Source organism: Temnothorax nylanderi, unplaced genomic scaffold (genome assembly GCF_030848795.1).
Source record: "Temnothorax nylanderi isolate EJ_2023f unplaced genomic scaffold, tnyl_v1.0 TNYL_tig0652_pilon, whole genome shotgun sequence".
NCBI classification, from domain to species: Eukaryota; Metazoa; Arthropoda; class Insecta; order Hymenoptera; family Formicidae; genus Temnothorax; species Temnothorax nylanderi.
The window spans coordinates 47,621-63,389 of NW_027249714.1; the positions used below are offsets into that span (position 1 = coordinate 47,621).

The 15,769-nt window shown below is 30.1% G+C and overlaps 2 protein-coding genes across 3 annotated transcripts; one reads left to right on the plus strand and one right to left on the minus strand.

The window, feature by feature from the left end:
• Window positions 1-207: 207 nt before the first annotated feature.
• Window positions 208-13,997, minus strand: LOC139784630 (uncharacterized). Of its 2 annotated transcripts, XM_071723811.1 has the most exons (8): window positions 13,456-13,997; window positions 12,180-12,331; window positions 11,283-11,898; window positions 10,810-10,989; window positions 9,540-9,699; window positions 8,972-9,109; window positions 443-556; window positions 208-349 (listed from the first exon to the last, which is right to left on the minus strand). In XM_071723811.1, the coding sequence occupies exons 1-4, from the start codon at window positions 13,526-13,528 to the stop codon at window positions 10,859-10,861; spliced, it is 972 nt and encodes a 323-aa protein (XP_071579912.1). In that variant the 5' UTR covers window positions 13,529-13,997; the 3' UTR covers window positions 208-349; window positions 443-556; window positions 8,972-9,109; window positions 9,540-9,699; window positions 10,810-10,858. The 2 variants fall into 2 exon arrangements, with proteins under 2 accessions (XP_071579912.1, XP_071579910.1); XM_071723809.1 differs by lacking the exons at window positions 208-349; window positions 443-556 and having other exon boundaries at window positions 3,345-9,109.
• Window positions 2,523-3,329, plus strand: LOC139784631 (uncharacterized). Its single transcript, XM_071723812.1, has one exon. It carries the CDS (start codon window positions 2,523-2,525, stop codon window positions 3,327-3,329), a length of 807 nt encoding a protein of 268 aa, XP_071579913.1.
• Window positions 13,998-15,769: the final 1,772 nt, after the last annotated feature.

The window sequence follows — 15,769 nt, forward strand, 5'->3', positions numbered from 1 at the left end:
CCGGTTAAACAAAGCGATTTTGTAGCTAATGGTTCACTCTTTACAGTGGTATACCACATTTAACTACAATTATTTATTTTGTTGTTAAAAATCGGCACCGAAAAAAAACGGACTGTTTAGCCCCGGTCTCCCCTATATTAAAGAAATAGGTTAGACAAATAATTACACAAGTTATAAGAAAAAAACATTATATTGAATTATTATATATAAAGTATATAACATATTTATTAAAACGAATACAAAAGTACTAAATCATATAATATTAATATATTAAATAAGGTTGCACGTTCCTTTTATTAGGTGGCTTATCAACTTGTGAGCACTCATTTAAAAATAAATTATCTTGTGCCTAAAGTGCAAATATTTATTAATTAAACCTCCATGATTATTGAATGAAAATAGCTTAATGAGTGAAATAATATACTTTCGATTAGATACTTACATTCTTAAAAATTAGTAAACTTTTATGCAGGATTGTTATTTTAGCACATACATTTGAATATCACACTGAGATACATTGGCTGTCCTTGTTTTTTACTTGTACTGTCTTTTTGTCCTAAAATATACATATGTGTGTAATAACTTCTGTTGCAATAAAATATATGGATTAAAATATACATACACATCCACGCAACACACACACATATACACACACACACACGCAACACATATACACACAAATATAATTACATTTCTTTTTCGTTTTGTGTAATTAGGAGACGGCAGTAGATGCGGTAGCAAAATCAAAGCTTTCAAATTATCTCACAGAGAGAAATGTTTCTTTAGATTTAATAAATTTTTTTAAATCTAAAGAAATTTATGCATTGGAATAGTCCAACCGAATCAGTGTTTAACCTTTAGAGGCCGGGAAAAGGACTTGAAGAATTTTTTTTTTTTTTACTATTTTTTCCTTATTCAACACACAAATTTTGCCTGAAAACATCAAATAGCTTGTGTTTTTTGGGTGGTCGATATTTCGACCACCCCCGGCCTCTAAAGGTTAAACTACAAAATGCAATTGTTTGACTTTTCAAATAAAATGTATCTTTACCTTAAAATAAATATTCTCTCAAAAAAAGTTGAATATTTTTTTAACTTAAACAATTTTATTATTTTGGCTAAAGTATTGCACTATTGTACTTAAATTATATTTTTGTTGAATGAAATAATTTCATTATTTCGACCAAAGTAATATACTATTTCACTTAAATTATATTTTTGTTGAATAAAACAATTTTATTATTTCAGTTAAAATATTGTACTGTTTCACTTAAATGATATCTTTGTTGAATGAAACAATTTTATTGTTTCAGTTAAAGTATTGTACTATTTCACTTAAATTATATTTTTGTTGAATGAAACAATTTTATTGTTTCAGTTAAAGTATTGTACTATTTCACTTAAATCGTATTTTTGTTGCATTAAGGAACTCTCTTACAACTGCTAAATAAATTTATTATATTGATTAAATAATTTAATTATTTCAATAAAAAATTCGTTCTTTTAATTAAATAATTAAATAATCTAATTCAGTAACAGAGAGAATTTCATGGATTTATTTGAGAACTTATTTTATTTAGAATTCTCTTTAGCTCTAGAATTGTTTTAGAGGTCCTTAAAAATTTTGAACAAAAGAAATATGTGATTGCCGATGAAAAAGTTAACGAGGTGCGTTGTTTGGTTTCTAATTCACTACACGATTTCATAAAAACGAATAAGAGATTCAACTCTGTTGATAGATACATTTTGTCGCAGGTTTCAGATTGTAATAAGTATCTTAGGGTTAACTCTGACCTGTTGGTCACTAACGCGGATAAGGGGCAGACTACTGTCATTTTAAACACACAGGATTATATCTCGCAAATGCAAGCGCTACTTAGTGACTCATCTACATACAGAAGATTGAACAGAGATCCGATAAGAAAAATCACTTCGAATCTCAATAGTTTAGTTAAATCATGGCTGAACAACGACATTATTGACGCGAGAGTTTATAACGCACTAAATTGTACGAATGGCAACCTTCCACGTTGCTATGGGCTCCCGAAGATCCATAAGGAGGGTTACCCGCTGCGTATAATTGTATCGGCCATTGGAAGCCCCTTATATAATATTGCTTCCTATCTACATAATATCCTCAATAAGAAAATCACGAAACCGATTTCTCATGTTAAGGACAGCTGGTCGTTTGTGGAGAGCATCAAGTACACGCTGTCAAGTTGGTTCTCAGTTCCACCAGTTTTTCTTTTAACGGCGAATTCTACGAGCAGATCTTCGGCAGCCCAATGGGTTCTCCCCTCTCTCCGATCTTGGCTGATATGGTCATGGATGACTTAGAAAGTTGTTGCCTTCGCCCTTTTGGCTCTCGTGTTGCAATATTCCATCGTTATGTTGATGACATTTTTATGTGTATTCCGAGAGCAATACTTGATGACGTTGTCACTGCGTTTAATAACTATCATCCTCGGCTCAAATTCACGTATGAATTGGAAAAAAATAACTGCCTGAGTTTTCTAGACACGATGGTTTTTAAACACGATAATCGCCTAATTACGAACTGGTATCGAAAGCCTACGTTTTCGGGCCGTTACATAAATTATTTCTCTAGTCATCCGCAGAAATACAAAATAAACACGATCCTTAATTTAGTCGACCATGCTTTACTTCTGTCAGATGAACAGTTTCACGACGACAACATCTCCTTCGTGAAATCCATTCTGTCTAACAATTGTTTCCCTGATGCGCTTGTGAATAAACATATTCGGAAGAGACGGGCGGAAATTAATGTACGTTTGAGTAATGTCAACGGTTCCGTCAATGTTGACAGAGAGCGCAGCATCCCAGATCTAAAATATTACGTGCCAATTCCTTATGTAAAAGCCTTTAGTGAAGGCTTACGAAGGACCTTCGGCAATTACGGTGTAAACACCTTATACACTGTACCTAAAAAATTAGACGCGATGATTAAAAAAGGAAAGGACAGATTGGATGATAAGAAATGTACGGGCGTTGTCTATAAACTCGAGTGTTCTGGATGTAGCGCTTGTTATATCGGTCAAACCAAAAGACATCTGGAGACCCGCATTAAAGAACACTGTGCGGACATTAACAAGCGTCCCAACCAGCACTCAGTTGTCAGTAAGCACAGATTAGATTTTGACCACAATTTCAAGTGGCAAGATGTAAAAATTTTACATAAAGAACCTAATCTGAAAAAACGTGAAATTGCCGAAATGCTGTTTATCAAAAAACATACTGATTCTATTAACTCGCAAAAAGACACGGAAAATCTACCATTAGTCTATGACCGTATTATATCTTCGCTTTGAAATTTGACATCTATATTATCGGTGTTAGTTCGCGTCTATTTATTTTCTTCTCGGACCACATTACAACGATGATTGTTAGATTTATAATTTGACGCGCAATTATCATTGCTATATTGTAACTTGATAAGGACCCAAAGCACGGGTCGAAACGTCGTTTTAATACATTGAATTGATTGCCAGTCAGGCCGACAAAATCTCGTTTTTATTATTTTATTTAAATACTTTCTAAGGTTGATAGCAGAGAATAAGACGTTAGGCGTTTACATCTATTGTAGTGGAAAGTAAGGCAGAGAAAAACGTAAGTTGTAACAGGCTGTTGTATACAATAGCCTCTTGTTCTCTGCCATCAGCCTTACTGTGTTAATTAATTTAATTGCAAATAAAACATTGATGCAGTTTGATAGATATGGCACAAATTGAAAAACAAATATATTGTTATTAGAAAAGTGTTGCTCTTAAAAAGTAATGTAAAAAAATATATAAACAAGACAAAATAAAGAGACACACACAAAATATATTAAAATATAAATATTTTATTATACAAAAATATTTTTCAGTGTTTTTCAACTACTTTCAATATTGTATAAGATATTTAAATATCTTCAAATAAAAATATAAATTATATGTTGATATAAAAGTAACTGTGGCCATTTTTGTTATTTCAACATAATTACAATAAATGGTAATTTTTAGACTTTTACACATTATAACATAAATAAATGACATTGGACAATGTTTTTAGAGATCTCACAACTGACAAATAAATGAACGAGAATATATGGTAAATCAAAAACATACTTTAAACATTTTGCAAAATGTTAGTCGCCAATGTTTCCTAAGATCTTCCAACTTACAAATTAATAAATGAGAACATATGGTAAACTAAATACATATACTTTAAGCATTTTGCAAATTGTCTTTGGCAATGTTTTCTGAGATCTCAGAACTTACAAGCAAATGAACAAAAATATACGATAAACTAAAAATGTATATACTTTAAACATTTTGTAAATTGTCTTTTGGTAATATTTTCTGAGATCTCAACTTACAAATAAATGAACGAGATTATATGGTAAATTAAAAACAGAAAATACAGTATCCAGGTTTATTTTCGGAGTGTGAGATCTCAGAAAACATTGCTAAAAAACAATTTGCCAGTACGGACTCTATTTCCAGAGAAAAATAGTCCCAGCATCTACTGACGTATATTTTATGTTTGCTGGAATTTAGATTGAAATACAATATAAAATATATTATTCGAACGGTAACTATCTTATAATGTAACAAAAAACAAATATCTATTCTATTACAATATACTGTAAAGGAACAATATAATTATTTCCATTACCTATCACATGAGTATTATAAGGGAATTTATTTGGTAAGTGTTCCCATTTTTGTAAAAACCACTGAGCATCTTGGTTTATTATAATTTCATAAGCCTGCAAATGATTTTGAAATGAAACAGTTGTAACTAGTGACAAAATAAAAGTAAGAGATTTGTCGTCTAAAATAATATATTGAACAACACCAAAAATCAAAAAGCAATTAAATTCAGTATCATTAATCTGTAAAACGCTTCCTACATTATATTTAATATTATTAAATTTGATCGAGGCGAAAACACTTGCATTTTCAGAGAAAGTGTCCATACATGTCTTTATTAGAGAAATTAATTTCATTTCTTTTACATTGTGCAAATTACCAAGAAATTGTCTAGTTACTATGATATTAGAAAAACCCTTTCTACTTAAAATTCTATAAGAAAAAGAAAGTTGTTGTTTAATACATAATGTTCGAAGTAAATTAACACGAGAAGTTACAATTTTAGAAGTACTTTTCAGTTGTTTATGGAATGCTTCATATCTCATAACCCAAATATGTCGAACAGGACCTATTATTGTCATAATTCGAGGATAATGAAGAAGTAAATGAAATTTCGGTTTTAACGTTTCTTTAAATAAATTACAGTACATTTGGTGATGTTCCTCAATTAAAGTTTTCAAATAGGATATTGAAGAATTAGAAATTGTTCTCGATAAAAGTATATCTAACATCTTATATAAAAGTATGTAAAAATCCCACACGGGCTCATGTGATGGAACTAGATCACCAACTAGGATACAAAAATAAGTAGTCAATGCTAACATTTCAGATGCACTCATTATTATATTTTTTTTTCAAATATTCAGAAATAATGAAAGGGATTGGGTTACCTATATCTGAGTCAGTAAATTTAAAATATTTTATTCTTCCATTTAATTGTTCAAGAGAAAAGTACTTTTTTGTAATAAGACAAAAAATTATTTGAGCTATATCATATCTTAGAACTCCCTCCAGAACATCATGCATTAAATCACAAGATAAGTTTTTTGTAACATGAAAATTTGGCAATTTATGCCAAATACATACTTCTTTAATACCAAAAGAAAAAGATAAGCAATCGTTATTGTAATTTGTAATGTTACGTAAATTTTCTTCATTTTCTTTTAATTGATGTTTTGTTTCGTCTTTATGAGTCTTATAAAAACGACAGAAATAATTTGATTGGAAACTTTCATTGAAACCTAAAATAGAATTTAAACCTAAATTATCTCCCAAAATTAATAGCAACGTAAAATATACTTGAACACTTTTTGTGGAAGATATTTGTATTCTGATACCTTCAGTTTCTAAATATTTCAATTGTTGAATGATTTTATAAAATATATTCTTATTACCATACTGCTCTCGATCGCCCGTAAAACAAAGCTGAGTTAAAAAGATATTTTCCAATAAAGAGAGAGAAGCATATTGAATAGGTACAGAAGCAATGGAAACATAAACTGCATTTACTTTATATATACCAGATTTTGAACCTAAAGAATTGTTAGGTTCAAAATCATCACAAAAAAGATATAAAGGAATTATTATTTTATTTGGAAATTTAAGTTTTACTTCTTTCCATAAGTTTCCTTGGAAAATAGAAGTACGCACATTCTCATCACATACAGATTCTTCGTTTTGCATATAGGAAACAATTTCATTAAATACGTTTGGTAATTCTAGAAATTCTTTTAAGATTTTATGCAATTCTATTATTTGTCCTTCAGATTTTTGAATAACCATATTTGCTTCAGAAGATTTATTTATTTTGCCAAGACTTTTGATCTTTATCCTATAAAAAAAGCATTTGGTTTAATATAACATCTATTGTCTTCCAGAAATTTTAATCTTTTATGTTCGGTTCCCAACATTTCAAATGTATTATCAATTTCCTTAAAAAGAGTACAAACTTTGTTATATTCATTCACATTTTCTTTGTTTAATATAGGGTCTATACAGGCAATTAGAGAATTAAATAATTCCTTTACATCTTCTATTACTATTTGGACAATGTTTCGGGGTAAAGAAGAATTACTGTACATTTTTGACATCAAACAAACAATAGCATTCCGAACAGTTTGAAAAAGATCGGATGGTTCATTATTACAATATTTAGAAAAATGAGGTTTGTCAATAAACGAATTTTGAGTATTCTGATATTCTGAAGAACAGAAAGAATTAGATTCTTCAATTAGGTCTGTATTTAGTTGTTGAAGCGTTTCATATTTTGAATGATTCTTAATTAAGTGCTTTTTTAAACCATTTAAAAGAGGAAAAGTACGGTGACAATTGTCTTGCTTACAAATAAAGCTTTGTATAAACGGATGCAAATGTTTTATATGTTGAATTAAAGAATCAATACCTATAAATGTCTTGGAACATTTAAAACAAATGATATTGTTACATTCCATTATAAATAATCTGTTTCAGTATTAATACCTTTGTGTGTGTATGTATATATATATATGATATTTAAATATATATATATATATATATGTGTGTGTGCGTGTGTGTGCGTGTGTGTGTGTGTGTGTGTGTGTATGTGTGTATGTATGTATATGTGTGTATGTGTATGTGTGTATGTGTATGTGTGTATGTGTGTGTGTGTACGCCCGCGCGTGTTTACGTATATGTGTGTGTTTATGTGTGTGTGTGCAAAATTTAATAAACCAAAATAGCTCAGTGGTTATTCATACAATGTTTTATACACTGGGCAACAAAATTATCGCAACAAAAATTTACGTAAAAAATTTGCCCAACTTCAAATAAGCATAACTCCGCGAAAAATTGTCATATCTGAAAGATTTTTTTTTCATTTTAAAGGGTGAAGTCTGTATTTTAAGAAACCATTGTTAGATTTTGAATTTAGCCTTCCGCCCTCCCGCCGTTCTTCGAAAAGTAAGGACGTGTTACGTCTCCAAAAAATTGCATACTTTGACACATTCTACGGAGTAGAATGAATTTTTTTCGTAACTATCATGGCAACCATCGTAAAATATGGACTTTTCCCTGCAAATTAAAAAAAAAATTAAGTCCGTACGATTTTTTTTCGCCGAGTTATGGCTTATCAAAGTTACCTATGCATTTTTGTGCATTCAATCACCGCCAACATTAGTATTACCCGATGAACACTTCGGGGAGGTTATTGGTCGGATTTTGCCTATCGTGTATGTGTGTGTGTGTTAGCAGAGATTTGCGCAAACTAATTTTTATTCAAACGAGGCATTGTTACGATTTTGTCTTTTGGTTCCGAATGAGCAATACAATACAGTGACTGCAATACTGTGAAGTTTTGTAATACTGAAGTAAGTAACTTCACAGTACATTACTTCTGTAAGTATAACTTCACAGTATTGCAATCACTGTATTGTATCGTTCATTCGAAAACAAACGACAAAATCGTAACAATTCCTCGTTTGAATGAAAATCAGTGTGCCCAAATCTCTGCTAACACACACACACACACACACACACATACATACACGATAGGCAAAATCCGACCAATAACGTCCCCGTAGTGTTCATCGGGTAATACTAATGTTGGCGGTGATTGAATGCACAAAAATGAATAGGTAACTTTGATAAGCCATAACTCGGTGAAAAAAAATTGTACGGACTTAATTTTTTTTTTAATTTGCAGGGAAAAGTCCATATTTTACGATGGTTGCCATGATAGTTACGAAAAAAATTCATTCTACTCCGTAGAATGTGTCAAAGTATGCAATTTTTTGGAGATGTAACACGTCCTTACTTTTGGAAGAACGGCGGGAAGGCGGGAGGCTAAATTCAAAATCTAACAATGGTTCTTTAAAATACAGACTTCACCCTTTAAAATAAAAAAAAAATCTTTCAGATATGACAATTTTTCGCGGAGTTATGCTTATTTAAAGTTGGGCAAATTTTTTACGTAAATTTTTGTTGCGATAATTTTGTTGCCCAGTGTATATCTATGTTTTAAATTTTAAACCGTAATATATCATTCATAAAAGGAATGTTTATGTCATTTTCAGAAATAATATTAAACAATTCCCACTGTAAAAGAAACCAGAGATGCTGGCTCTCTGGTGTGTATTTTAAGTCCAAAACAAAATATGCTTCAAAACAAAATTTTAACGCATCAAGAAATGTCTTTGTTTCATAAGTTTTGCTATCAATAATAACGTAGAAAACATGAATATTACATAAATTGGGACCAACTACTATTATGTACGGCTGAATTGTTAAACCCTTTTTATACATAAAACCAATCTTTTCTTGTTTTGCTGACTCAATATCACCTGGGATTTTTACTTGCAAGAAAAGGCCATCTCTTGCTTCGGATACAGATGGTTTCCAGTAGATCTTGCCTGTCTTTGCCCTACCACGAGGGGGTACCAAAGAAGATAACAAATACAAACGTATTACGTTTTTGGAATCTGTAATTGTAAAAACATTTAATTTGTATTAGCAATATTATACATTATTAATAATCCTATTTTAAAGCAACTTAAAGTAGTTATGACATTATTTGAATTTTAATTATGTTCAAAAACATCACATATGCTTATAATACAAACAATTTATAGATAAAATTTTTAATTTAAAAAATTATCACTTGAAAATCATATTATGCCAAAAAAGTTAATGCTACATTTAAAATAATAAGTGCTGTAAATATTTCTATGTACAATTTCTTTTTAAATCAGTAAACAAAAATTATGTGTTACAAAATAAAAGTTATTGTTTTTTAATTAATTGTATTATATGGATCAAAATAATTCAATTTTAACTTTTAATCAGTAATTATTAATAGTATGTCAATTACTTTACATTTAACAAAGTTAATGATACTATATTGATTCTTACCTGTTGTTATCTGATCTTCAAGCAAATGAAATAAACTTTCATCGGATGGCTTAAGTAATGCCTTACGATTATTATAAATGTAAGTAAAGAAATCCTCAAATTTTTGACATATATCAAAGGATGCTTGTAAGTTAAATCTTTCTTTAAAATCACAGTCAATCTGAAAAAAAAAAAACCAGAAGATATGTTAACAATGCTATTAAACGTAGGTCGTAGGTCATACTATATCTTTTCAGGAAAAGATTTAAAAAGTTTTAAATATGAAAAATACATGGTGCCCCATTTTAACTTTTGTACCGTAATATCTCAAGAACCGATGATTTTATTGAAAAATATTTCAGACAAAAGTTGTATGGTTTAGAAGGGGCTATCAAATAAGCTGACTAAAATTTGAGTCCAAAGTAAGCGTCAAACCTAAAATTTAGTCAGCTTATTTGATGGTCTCCCCAAATCATACAACTATCGTCTAAAACATTTTTAAATAAAATCATCAGTTCTCGAGATATTGTGGTGCAAAAGTTAAAATGGACACCCTGTATATAAATGTTGAAAACTTGTACTATTTAATAAATGTAATTACATATATCAAAAGTTATTAGTTTAGTAACTAAATTCAAAGTATAAAAAAATCATTCTGAAAAAAGTGATTTGTATGTATGTGCAAAAGAAAATATATAATATTATATACACTATATGTAAACAGAAATATAAGGAAAAATATCTTAAATATAATAAATAAAAGAAATTTAAAGAACAGAAATATCTTTAAAAAATATATATATATTATGCAAATATTTTTATTATTCAATAAAGTGATTTTGACCCAAAAAAATATTAACACTTCTTGTCAAAGTTTACAAGAAAATTGTTCAAAAACATTAACGTTGTCAAAACAACATAGAAAGAAGTTATTAGAAAGAAAACTGTTTTTAAAACATACAAATGTTTATAATTAAAGTAACATTAACACCTTTTTACAGTTCCAAAATTGAAAAAGTATATATTTTAAAATAATATTTTATATTTGTGTTTAAAATGTTATTGTAGTGTAGAGAATTTTCTAAATGCGGATACATATATTTTTTTACAGAATATTCTTGCAAACTTTTGTAAAAAGCATTTATATGTGCTGTGCTAAAGAAGATTTAAACAAAAAAAGAAATTATAAGTACATTTATCATATTTCTTAAGAAACAACTTTTTATAAAAATTTGATCAACCAAAAACTCATCAAAAATCAATAAAAATTGATTACACAATAATGACTTACTAAATCAATTGCTGCTTGTGTTTTTAAGATAGGCCATTCTTCTAAATATTCATTCAATGATAATTAATCGTCCTATTTTTCTAATTGGAAAAGATAGTTTCCAACGACGAATAACTTCATTTTTGGGTTCACTATTGTGCTTAAGCCATACTTGACTGTCCTGCATTTCTCTTGATATATCTAAAATTAATAATAACAAAATGTTATTATAATAAACACATAAATAGTATCTTACAATTTGAAAGCAGCTAATTTCGCCAAAAAAAACTAATACTTTGATATTTTGGAAGGTTTTCAACAAGCAAATATATATAAATATCAAACTGTACAAATAAAAATACTTTTTAAACAATCATTATAATTTTTACATTTTATAGTAAATACTAATCAACTTTTGAAGAAAGAAGGATTTTACTATTATAAAAATATGTATCTCATCTGCAAAGTGTTAATATAATATGTGTTATATTTACTTTCTTTTTCCTCAACTGTAAAGGTTTCACAACTTGCCAAAGTTTTTCGTAGCATGGTAAGCTTGTTTCTATATTTATCTATTAATTTTCCTCTGGCTACTTCCGGTTTGTTGTGGCGTGATTGACTTTTTCCAATAGGACTAACATAATACGTAGATCTCCTTTCTTCATGAAAAATTTCAACTATTTTGTCAGCCAAAATGCCTACTGTTGAATTATTTAGACGTTTATTTTCATTTAAGAAATGACATATGATAATGTCACACAAATTATTGCGATCTTTATTATCAATTAATTTTGTTTTTTCAAACTTTAATAGAATAGCCCTTCCTATAATATGACTTTTCAATAGATCTTTTAAATTAAAATTGATAACTTCGTATGTATTCAGTACATTATTAATCATATTATTCATGTCTTTGTTGTTAGTATTTGAAACTTCAATCATTTTAATCAATGAAGCATTCGATGATGTCGAAGGTATATCAGATTCAGACACCAATGAAACATTTGATAATGTTGAAGCTGTATCAACATCAGACAATGAAACTTTTGGCTTTTTTTTAAGCGGTTGTTCTGTTTCTGTTAAATCTAATATTTCAGTATTTAAAGGCATCTGAAAACAACATTATAAAATAAATATTTAAAAAAGGAATTACTTTTAAAAATAGCAACATAATAAAAATATTAAACAAGTATGACATAACAACAAGTTACTTTTACAATTAAAAAGGTCTATATTGGAATAAATAAAAACATATAACTAAATATATAAAAATATATATAAATATATAAAAATATATAACAAAATAGTTTTAAAAAATTAATTTAGAATAGTTAAATTAGATGACAAGAAATAGTATCCTAGAAAAAATATTACAAATATATAATGCATACCACTAAATCTTCGGGTGACAATATCACAGGTTGAATAGGTCTTTGTGATAATTTTATTTCTATCTTTTTTCTGTCTCCCATGCAAGGAATTAATTCTTTGAGTTCTTTATTTGTTAACAGTTGCAATAAAGCTAAGTCATCAATTTTATTTTCTAAAATAAATAAAAATAAAAAAGAATAAAAATTAAGATGATATACTAGATTAGCTTTTATCTCAATAAAGTACTTTGAACATAACTAAATATATATTTGTTGAAAATATGAATTATGTCATATATTATAAATTATTTAATCAAGAATTAATTTATTTAAATAATTTTTAATAATTACTTATTTAATATTAATTTATTTAATTTTACTTTTATTCTAAGCAATTTATATTGATTATTGATGAATTCAATGATCGTATTTCTATAAATTATAGTAATAAAATATTAAAGAAAAGAAACTTATATTGAAACTTAATATTTTAATATTTTTAAGCACAGAATAATGAGATAAATTATTTGATGTAAGAAAAACACATATCTGCTTTAAAAAAAGTAAAAAATAGAAAACAAATTAAAATGTACAATTATATACATTTCTTAAAGCAATTATACAGGTTTTCTTTACATTAATTATATATTATTTAAGAATTATATATTATATTTAGATATTGAAAAGTAAATGTTTTATTCCAATAAATAAACATTATTTGAAGGATTTTGATGAAACTCATTTTTGATGAAACAAACTTTAATGTAATCTTTCTTGGAAACTAACTAAACTACTTCTTCGATGTAAAATGGTACTCGATTAGAAAAGACGAAATATTGTTAAGTACAATATGTGTGCCTACACGCGCGTCGCTAATGGCTCTTACACATAGGACACGGAACGACGGAAACGTTTGCCATGCGGTCCAGGAAGCAACGCAGTAGCCAATCAACTTATCACTTTTTTGTAAGAGCGAAAGGAAGTTTGGTTACCGCGTTGCTTTTTGTCGCGCGGCAAATGTTCTGCGTCCAAGACGTTTGCAAAAGTCCATCTTCTTCTTCCCTATTTGTCTGTCCCCTGTAAAGCAGTTTTCTGTCTGCTTTAGCAATTTATCTGTATTTGTTTATTCAGTGTTATACATACGGATTCCGTGTCACCCAGAATATTCACTTATTGGAATAAAATATTTACTTTTCAATAGTGTAATAACCTTGTTTATAAAACACGTTATTTTACTTTAATAACCTTGTTTGCAAAAACGTTACACAGAAAAAACATTACAATGTAGATTACTTACCGACAAACGTTGACGTCAAATGTGATAAACCACATGCTTCTAAAAATGAAGCAATATCGTTTGAGGCACTCATTTTTACTCAAACTTTAATCGTATAAGTATGTAATGGCTAGCGCGAAGGAAATATCCGTGAGAGTGCGATCGCACAGAAACGTCGGTCAGCCCCGTCAGAAACTCTCGATTCTTCTCAAACACTTTTCACGTTCGCTTCTTTGTTTAACGGCACACGGCACATGGCACACGTTCGCACACGTTTGCACCAGAGATGTTATGTTTGCGACGTTGCGTTTCTGTACGCTACTACAGTGCGTGGTGGGGGCTACGTGGGGGTAGCGCACACGACTCGGCCTGCTCGGCCAGCTTCGGGCTGGTATAGAACTGTAGAAGAGCTATCAGCCGGTAACCGGTAACGCGTGGTAACATGTATGCTATACTTACAGCACGGGAAAGAAAGAGACAGCAGATCATATGTCTGCGCTCTTCTATACGCAAACCTGGCTGAGTTTTCATCCGGCTTGAACACGGCCATTGTCTGCGTGTGTCTTGTTTTGGCTCGAACCAAAAAACAGATTTACGACGGACGCGTATTGAATTCGTTTTTTGATTGTGTCGTACACATAGAAACACACACACACACACGCACATGACGCACTATAATTTGATTTATATATATATATATATATATATATGTATATATATACATACATACATACATACATACATACATACATACATACATACATACATACATACATATATATGTTAATAAAAATCTTACATTCTTTGCCATTACTTCTGGACTTTTAATCAGATTTAACGGTTATTCCAAGCAGAACATTAATTGTAAATAGTAACACTCTTATTTCGATCAAACATATTTTATATCATTTTTATGTAAAGAAATGTTTTATTTCATTGAGTAATATTTAGTGTAACCAAAGAAAATGTTTTTTCATCGAAACATATTCTTTCAAACAATCGTGTTTTTTCTATTAAACAATATGGTTTAATGTAATAAAACTACAAAATTTCTATTCAACAAAATCAAGAGACACGGTAGTGTCTCGCGCCAAGTACACGCGGAGCGAGACCGACCGTGACTCTTTTACGCGACGCGACGATTTGCGAGTACTCGAGATGTTGAGATCTCGATAACGAGTGAACGGATCAAGTTCTAAGTAGGCTTGATCGATAGCTTGGGGTCGAATTAGGGGGGGGGTTTTCTTATAATATTTCCGCTACGTGCCTTACGAGCGGAGATATAGCGACGCAAAGTTCAAAGTGAAAATTTTTAATTAAGATACGTAAAGGTGGGTCCAGACATGTATCGTATCACCGTATCGTATCATGATCGCGTATCGATACGCTGGTTATAATGATACACCAAAATCTTGTTTTTTACTCGTATCCGTATCCCGTATCTGTATCTTCTTTTGAGTTTTCCACCTAATACGCCCGTATCTTTAGTCTCACGCTGTCTGCTGTAGAGACAATGTCTCTCTCTGTACAATTAGCAGCTGCTAGCTACATTTTTCTTCATTATCTATTAAAAAAAAAAACAAGGAAGCCACGTCGGTGGTGGATAAAAACAGTTTTTGCGAATCGTACAATATACAGTGGTTCAAGTTTATTGCGTGATTTAAAATTTCAATCTGTAAGTGGACAGTATAAAAACTTCACAAGAATGTCTCCCACTGAGTTTGAATATCTATTAAATTTGGTTGGAAAACAGATTTCCAAAAATGACACCATATGTAGAAAAGCTATACCTGCACAAGAAAGGTTAGCTATAACTTTGCGCTTTTTGGCAACTGGTGATTCTTATACAAGCTTGCAGTACTTATTTAAAGTTTCCAAACAAACAATCAGTGAAATCATCCCCGAAGCGTGACAGGGAAGAAGCAGGACTGACTAATCAGGACAAGTCATGCGCCATGCTACGGCGCAGGATCGGTAAAGCGTCCACACTGTTTGTATCCGTATCACGTATCATTTCTTTGATGTTTCGGCGAAAAACCGATTTTAGATGGATCCTGGTCGTATCGTATCTGCGTATCAAAATGATACGCAGATACGATACAGCATGTATGTACGTCCACACATAGCTGATCATGATACGCGATCATGATACGATACGGTGATACGATACATGTCTGGACCCACCTTAAGATACGTAAGATACGTCGACCGTCTCTCATCATCTCTCATGTCATTGGCTGGAATCGCGTCACTTTCACTTTTTCGACGCTGGCGGTGCTGCGGTGCTAGTATCGCCAGTTTCGATATGTATCGATATATATATATATATATATAT

Coding starts and splice junctions, on each gene's coding strand:
- LOC139784631 (XM_071723812.1), top strand. CDS start 2,523: ATGGTTTTTAAACACGATAATCGCCTAATTACGAACTGGTATCGAAAG.
- LOC139784630 (XM_071723811.1), bottom strand. CDS start 13,528: ATGAGTGCCTCAAACGATATTGCTTCATTTTTAGAAGCATGTGGTTTA. Junction 11,899..12,179: donor TGTCACCCGAAGATTTAGTG/GTATGCATTATA, acceptor TGTTGTTTTCAG/ATGCCTTTAAATACTGAAAT. Junction 10,990..11,282: donor TACAGTTGAGGAAAAAGAAA/GTAAATATAACA, acceptor TATTAATTTTAG/ATATATCAAGAGAAATGCAG.